The sequence below is a fragment of the Helicoverpa zea genome, chromosome 14, assembly GCF_022581195.2.
Source record: "Helicoverpa zea isolate HzStark_Cry1AcR chromosome 14, ilHelZeax1.1, whole genome shotgun sequence".
Taxonomy (NCBI): Eukaryota; Metazoa; Arthropoda; class Insecta; order Lepidoptera; family Noctuidae; genus Helicoverpa; species Helicoverpa zea.
In genome coordinates this window covers 12,116,680-12,125,532 of record NC_061465.1, presented here as the reverse complement: position 1 = coordinate 12,125,532, position 8,853 = coordinate 12,116,680, and the positions used below count along the sequence as shown (strand labels likewise).

Below are 8,853 nucleotides of genomic sequence, written 5' to 3'. Positions count from 1 at the left end.
TATGGTCAAATTTCAAACACAATTTGGTCAAATTGACTTACTATAACCACAAGTTCAGCTTTATAAAATATTTTTTTACAATCCACCCTTAATACGAGGTACGCCCGTTTATTTATTGTTCTAAAAACATTGGAACCATACCCTTTCATTCAAATCAACCGCAATAATATTTAAATAATTTCAAAACGTTGAGTTGTTACCAATGGTTACCCCAATAAAGTGCCATTAGAAACCCCTACATAGAAATTGCTGGATAAGTACCTATTCTCGGGCATTTACCCTCAAAATGTTCAAAGCAGTTTTATGTAAAAAGTGGGGTTTTATAGCTCCAACGCCTTCGTAATAACATGCTCAGATTGGAACTTTTTATTAAACCTTCGTATATTCAATAAGAATCTCAATGCTTTAGGCCAGTAGGGAAAGTCGTGATTGAAGTACTTAAAGTTATCAAAAGTGATACTTTTGTAAAAGATTTTGAAACAGACTTTTGTTTGACTTCACGATTCTGGAAAAACGATATAATAAAATACAATATCATTTCTCTTACTTTTACAAAAATAATAAAGTAGGAAATATTAAACTAAGTATCAAAAAATTCATCCGCATCGTTGTCAGCGCGTCATTTCTCTAACTTACCAAATCTGACAAATTACCAAAACTCAAAATTATTAAATCTGAAAAATTACCAAGACTGACAAATCTGTCACACACACTCTATCACAAAATATCATCTATTATTAATATGACTATACAATCTATAGACACAACTATTTCAAAATAAAACCACTGTAGCAATAAAAACGTGCAAACAAAAACAGGTCATACGACATACATGACTAAGTTAATCCCCAAAGAACATGAGCAACAGATTCATTAAATACTGATTGATCTCATAATTTATCCCAACAGAAGCCTAACGGGGTATAAATAAAACATTTTGAATACACGCGCCGAACGAATAATGATATGTGTCACCAGAGATTTGAGCTCAGTAAATATGTATACTTGATCTGACAGTCTGGGAGAGGGGACTTAAATGAACGTTATACTTGTTTGTTTATTGGTACAAAATGATAACGTTTTCGAATCTTAAAGTGATTATATTTGCTATTGTTTGGTTCGGGAGGAAATATGCTATGTTAGAAAACCTGCAACTTACTTACCTATTAAGCTACTAGCAGTTTCAGCAGTAAGTTTTATCATATCAATATTCTCTTTGATAAAAGAAAATGACATCAAATTATACTTTAACCTGAAATCACAATAGCTTGCAGTAAACTTTTTACTTACTAATTTTATTGGTTTCTGATCATCGGAAATGATCAAAACATCGCAGTTATGAGCCACTACGATATTTATTGCGACAGCACTACCAAGATGAGTGTAAACCAATAGGAAGACAAGCTCTATAATACTCGTAAAGCTGCAACCGACATTTGATCTACGTCGATCGATCGACATTCGACATCGCCTGACATCAAGTAAAAACCAATCGACATTTTGTCCGACTCATCTGACTACATCCTTCCATTCCAATATCCATCCATAGATTTATCGTTTGACATCGAGAGCAAAGTCTGTTTTGGGTATCAAATGTTACTCAATTGAAATCAATTTTTATTTCACCAAGTATGATTGAATTACGATTGATAAGCCAGAGTATGGATGTCTTCTGAGCAAAATCTTCGAATTCCTATCACTTAAGCTTCAATAAAACATCCCGACTCAAAGAACATGAATTTATGTTACAAAAAAACGCAATCGTCTATATCGAGGAATATAATTTTATTAGATATTTTATGGCAAACTGAAATTCATGTGGCACCCTAAAATTTTTACGTCCCACTGTCTGTATCGGGCTGTATCCCATAAAACGGATCATGCGTGAGAGAAGCTGTAAAATTGTGGGATATCTTTTTATTGTGAACGTCTTATTTGAACAATGCGACTTAGATGAAGTTATATGGACATCACTGAAGTGAGGAATTTTGGGTTTTTATCTAGCGTTGTTTAGTTATCTTCACGCTCTAGTTGCTTTATGTGGTGCACATATGCAAGATTATTAAATGATTTATAAATATGTGTAGCTGTTTTACAGTATTTGCTTTTTAATAGTAAATCATGGTCCAATGACTTTATTCGTGTTAGCAAATCATTTATTCTTAGTTACCCTTTGTGCAATATATAAAAACTAAATATCTGCGATTCTTGGCCAAAAATATGATAGGAATTTCAGGGGATCCTTCTTTGTTCGATATTATCCTAATAAACAAATGTCGTCAGATGACATACTGTCTTCTTAAAACATCATTGCACCAAAACAGTCAATAAAACAAGCAAGTCTTCTCCACAATTTTGTCAACACAGTTCTTTAATTCCATAGACTTTAACTCGACTACGACAAACATTAGTGCAACGTACAACCAGTAGCAATTTCATTTAATCCTTTTGTTTAGTAGTTAGCTGTGTCTGGAAACTAGCGACTGTTCGTTGGAATTCCAGAGGATCCAACTTACTACTTTGTGTTGAAAACGGTTTGTGTTTTATGCAAGACAGTTGCATCTGGCAATTTTGTTACCCGTGTGCCGTTTGTGTGAAGATGTTTTAGTTACGTGTCGCTTTTGATATTGTGTTATTAAGGTGAATTGGTATTTTAGTTGGACGAATGGCTATTTTATTAAAGTTGATACTCGAATATATAAAATAGTAATTGGATTAATTTTTTAACAGCTTTAAATAGTTTTAGGAATCAGTCATTAAATGCTTTAATAATACTTTTTGTAACAATTTCACCTTATAAGTACTACAGACCAATTAATGTCCCAAAGTTAAAAAGTCCAACACAAATAAACACGTGTATGACCCACTCAATCGCGAAAGTAGTTCTCTAATACCCACGTAACTAAAGGAGGTAGCACTTTCAGAAATAGGAGAACATGTTGTCACTTCCGTATATCATGCGTGTTTATGATAGCCGCTCAGGGATCGGTGGGTTGTTAAAAATATTCTCTCACAAGGAAAACGTCGTGTTTATCCGCTAAAAGGTTCTTGAACCGAAACCTCTTACTCTGATAGCATTGATGGAATATGATGAAACGGATCACTTTGCAAAAATTAATGAACTGTGGGCTGAAGAATGTGATATAGGTACAAGTAATTATATATCTCAGAGTGCGACGATCATTAAATTTAACGTAGATATTAATAAAATGTTCTGTGAACAATAACTCTTATATGATAAATTAACTAAAGCTAAGACTCACCAAGTAATAAACTCCGAAGGGCATCACGACGACTGCCACCAGTAGATCAGCAACAGCCAAACTCACTATAAAATAATTAGTCACGGTTTGCAGCGTCCTCTCCCGCACTACACTCATAATCACTAACACATTCCCAAACAACGTGAAAAAAGGAAATATTAACAGCAATAACGCCCACAGATTCTGATCCGAATCATCTACTTGTCTATTAAAACATGATATATTGAAAGTGCCATTAAAACTACAGTTTGTGTAACCGTACACGTCTGCCAAATCTAATTGGCTCGCGTTGGTACTAAAGTCATGGGAGGTGTTACCATAGAAGTAATCACTGAAGTCTTCGACTAGCTTCATAAAGTCACCACTGGTGTTTGTGTCCCTGACTTCGAGTTTGAGGGTAGCATTTCTGACGTCAGGCGGTCGTTTGGATGGGTAGAGGTACGTAGTGTAATGTGTATTGTTGTGGTATGGCACTAGTGTTGTGCTCATTGTCAGTTCAGAGCTCGGGTTGGAGCTTCGAGCCTTCATCGTCGTTCTCGCGTGCCCCCGTCGCGGCCATTTGTGCTAGTTGACGCGTCGCATCTGCAACAAAGAAAAAGTTTGATTAATGTTTTCATAAATCGAGGCTATTTGTGAGAGTTCGCGGGGGAAGTTTTGCTAGTGCAGCCTTTTTGTATGAATCGGAGCAGTTCAGTTCAATATTTTTAAAATAGTGATCATTTAGTTGTTAGACTGAAGTGTGTATTCAGAAAATAATTATGTTATCATATATATCAACGGACGGTCACTAAATATAGGTAAACAGACTAAACAAAAAACCATTAAACTTGATTATCAAACTGAACGATTCGCATTTAAGCCCCGCAGATCACAGGATTACACTCGTCAATCAATCTTCAAGGACGTCAATTGAAGCACTCATCCACAATCTTTTTTATAATTCTCCAAGTCAATTTAAAATGATTGATTTGAGAAAAATCAGGAGTGGTTATCGGCATGATAGATTATACTTAAGTTTCCGTTAAGCGCCGCTTTAATTGCTGTCCCTTAAGTGTTTTGAGATTGAAGGATTAGAGATGAAAAAGTAATTTTATTAAAGTCAAGTTAAAAATGTACAAAAAATTGCTACAAATAGTGGCTGCTACAGATTTGATTGTCGAGACTCCGTAATCGATTTAAAATGAGATGAAAAAGTATTTTTCAGATAGTCGAGTTAAAAATGTACGAACATTATTCACGTTGATATAAAAATAGTTTCTTATAAAAGAAGCAATAATAGACGTTTAGTACTCGATTTGAAATATTGTGTGGATTTTACAAAATCGGTTTTCTAATACCGATTTAGTTTGTAACAAGTCTGAAAATGACTTTGAATTAGTACATATTGTCTTCGTGTAATAATATTGAGTCCAAAGTCAACCAAAGTCGCAGTTAAACCTACTTCGCCTTATCTAAATGTCTCACATTCACACTAGATATAATTTCTAATAGATTCAAATGATAGCGTGCACCTTCTCAAGGTTCAAGAAGCCATAATTTCACCTTAAACATGGACTGAACGCTTAATAGCTAAATCATATGCCTATCTCACCATAATGACTGACACTTCCAATTCTGCTCACCAATTTGCACTACCATTATGCTCTAATTAAGTTCACTCACATGAAAACGGCATGACTGACACAGTGACAGCTTTCTTATTAGCATTTCACGTGATAACGCTTCTAGAATGTTCTCGCGATCAAAATCTAAATTGTTGTGTCGTCAGCAGAAAAATGTGTTTGTTATCTGTGTTTGCGTTTTAATGGACTTGGAAGGAGCACGTCTTGTATTTGGCAGTTTGTGTGTTGTTTTGCTCTTGTTTTTGTTGACCATACTTATGCTATTATAGTTTTGTTTTGATCTCAACTCTCTCTGTGCCACTATACGGGTAAACAGTTACCTATAATTAGAATACGTTTCCCACGATTCGTTGGAAATAAATTTTAATTAAGGAAAAGGATCAAACAATTCCTCATTCCCGTTTGATCCACCTGGTTTTTTGATGATTCCTAAAAAACATTGCCTCATCAATTATACACGCTGATCCGCCAGAAATTCCCGGTGCTTTGTGTGTGCACAACAATAAGCAATAAATTGTCCGGGAGAGGCCGGGATCCGTCAAATCCCGGGACGGGACATTACCATAATGCTCTTCATGATGAAACTGGCGAACTCAATTTTCGACACTATTGATTTTCTCCTGATCATTTAGTGGGTAATTGAAATTAATGATCTGTAAGTGATCAGTTATTATTAAACAGCAATTATTGGTAAGATATTACAAACAAGTATTGCGGCATGATATTATTCGTACGGGTTATCATACCCTTGGACTTGGACCCCAAGCTTCTGCTCTGGGTTTTAATCTATCTTTATACCGGCTTTATACCGGTTAAGCAAAGTTTAAAATTATAAAACCAAAGGTGAACTTGAAGACATCAAAATTTTGAAGTTTACAAATTCTTTCAATTATCTACTTCAAAACACGCTATGTCCACAGTCCTTGAACATAACGATGCAGATGCAACGTACACCACCTAAGAATCGTTCAAAAACTTAAGATCGTTAAGTGGTCCAGCAGCGGCTCCCGCCATGATAGATGATAGATCACGCCATTAAGCCACGGGAGCTTGGCAGAACTCATTTATCTTAGCCAATTTATACACTGACACATGAAGGCGTAGTTTTAGTTCAGTAATTAGTTTCGACGTTATAAATGGGTTTAAAAGGAGGCTTAGAAGTTGCTTTTAAAGTTTGAATTGCTGGAGGGAACAACGGCTCGGTTGGAAAACTGGCGGATGAATACGGGTCTCAAGTCTGTTGGTGATGGTGCTATTGAAGTTGTATTATGGCTTTTTGCAATGTGGCATTTGTTTAGGTTGACCACCGCTTTAGCATGTTAATAGAACTTGTACGTATATTTAAATCGGATCGGCTAGTAAAGTCATTGCAAAAGAATAATGAATATACTGCATCAACCAATTTAGATAAAATATGGTCAGTTATTTACTGATTCCAATATAATCGCTATCCTATCCGTTAAAGTTTTATTTGAAACCAATAAATTAACTATTTGACGTTAAAATTGAAATATTTGCAAACCAAATTAAATGGAACGGCGTCAAAATGAAAATAGCATTTTGAAACGAAAATTATCATCTTTTGTGTAAAATATTTGCAGCATTTTGTAAATTCGAAAGAGTGGACTATGAAAAACGATTATAATTTATTTTCATTCTTAAATTACATACTCTTGCAAAACTGTTGAAATTATTCAACCATAAAGTGTTGCTAATAAAATTACTTCTACTTTATTATTTAACAAAAATTGTTTTTGAAGATGATTAATTTTTGCCCAACCTGCTTTTAATCACGCTTTCCATCAAATCCCTTAGAATCCCTGAAATATCAAATTGGGTATTTATGTGACGGACAAAAGCTGCACCCTACTTATCACCGAACACCCAACGGTATTGTAAATTTCCGTAAATAAATTATAGCATCAATAAAGGGTTACCTGTTCTGAAAACAGACTCACACTGAGCTTATATGGATGACATCATTATTATCAATATTCATCACTAGTGTTGCCCAAATGCAAGAACAAGACGAGACTTAGCCAGTCTTGGTCTTGGTCTTGCGCCAATACACCTGGTCTTGGTCTTGGTCTTGGTCTTGCGCTCCCAGTCTTGGTCTTGGTCTTGGTCTTGCAGCAAGAGTCTTGCAAGTCTTGCAAATACCTATTAGTCTATTACTATTTATTAAAGTTTACTTTAAATCTTAGAAAAACGTATTAGAATTGGAACATTGTGAGCTTGAATTAACATAGCCATAGTAAAGATCAAGCAGATTATTAAATAACTGAAGATTTGATAAGAAATTCGAAAAATCAACTGACCTACATGTCGTTTTCCATGGAAGTAACTGTTTCTTAATAAACATTTATGATTTATAAGCTTACATTTGCTAAAACATGTAAAAAAACAAATTAATTACAATAACTTGACTGTATTTTAAAGAACAATACTTATCTGTCTAGAAAGAGATTGAACCCTCGACTTATAAGAAATTTAATAAAAGAGTTTTACGATTTATCATTTATTTTTTACATATAAGTGAATGTTTTGGAGTACATCTATACTAATATTATAAAGCTGAAGAGTTCGTTTGTATGTTTGATGACAGAAGTTTTAAAATAAATACATTTTATAAGTCCTGAACGTCACATACCTCCAAAGTTACTATTCCTCGTGGACGAAGTCGCGGGCACAGCTAGGAAATACTTACTCTCATCATCTCTCTCATAGATATTCGGGCTGGTAAGTAATACAAAACTCTTATCGCAGGCTTTTTATTTTATTAGTAGGTAAGTACCTACGCGTTTTATATTATTTTATTAGTTTTGTAGAATTAATTCCAATTAAGAAAAAAAAGAAAACACTTATAGTTCGGCCATTCAGAGAATGCGTTCCTGACACGTCGCGATTGAACTGACGACGTAACTTTGCAATGGCGTTGCAGTTACGATAAAAATATTTTTGCTGGTTGTTTACCGTTTTAACAATTGAGGAGCATTAAAACAACATTATTATATGGCTTATGTTTAACTGATCACCAGAAATAGTAACAAATAGCAGACAAAAATAGTAAATGATCACCAAAATGAAACTCGCATTTTAATGTAAAATGATAACCAAAGTTTTAACACTTTGCTATCCCATTTAAGTGAAATTACTCCAAAATAAATCATGCGCAAGCCAAAAATAGTAAATGATCACCAAAATTAAACCACCATTTTAAAGTAAAACGATAACCAAAGTTTTTACATTCTGCTATCCTATTTAAGCAAAATGAGTCCAAATAAATCATTGTTATCCCAAAAGTAGTAAATGATCACCAAAAGTAGTGAATGATCATCAAAATTATACCAGCGTTTTAATATAAAATGATAATCAAAGTTTTTACATCTTGCTATCCTGTTTAAGTAAACTGACTCCAAAAAAATAAGTTCGGCCTGATACAATAAATGTAATAACATTATGGGGACCCTTTTCCTGCACTAGGGTGGAAAATTGTCTATTGCATGCCTCTAAACAGTGCGATAAGAGTGTGTTTTCGAGGGAGTGTATTGAGAAACACATTCTTCTTCTTCTTTCTCCTGCCCTGTTCCCAATTTTACTTGGGGTCGGCTCAATCTGTCATTTTCTTCCATTTTCCCCTGTCACTCGTCATACTGACACTCACGCATGCATTGCAAGCCGGACACATAACTTAATATGGCATCATAATACTTTATTTGATAATAAGCCTACATTTTATGGCAATCACAGTGACTTATTTAGGCAAAAATAATACATTAATTTGGTCGTCAAGAGTTGGTGATCATTTACTAAATTTGGTGGTCGAATACAATTTAAAGTGAAGTCGTGACTAAAATAGCTGGTACTATTACATTTTTAGACTTTATTTTTCTGGTGTTCAGTAGATTTTTCTGGTTGCAAAACTAAGGGTATCAAAGCATTTTATGGTGGTCATTATATTTGTTCCC

At 34.4% G+C, this 8,853-nt stretch overlaps 1 protein-coding gene across 1 annotated transcript; it reads right to left on the bottom strand.

Moving 5' to 3' along the window:
* Positions 1 to 3,242: 3,242 nt before the first annotated feature.
* On the bottom strand, positions 3,243 to 3,791 carry LOC124636690 (dopamine D2-like receptor). The gene has a single exon (XM_047172852.1). The coding sequence runs from the start codon at positions 3,789 to 3,791 to the stop codon at positions 3,243 to 3,245; it is 549 nt and encodes a 182-aa protein (XP_047028808.1).
* Positions 3,792 to 8,853: the final 5,062 nt, after the last annotated feature.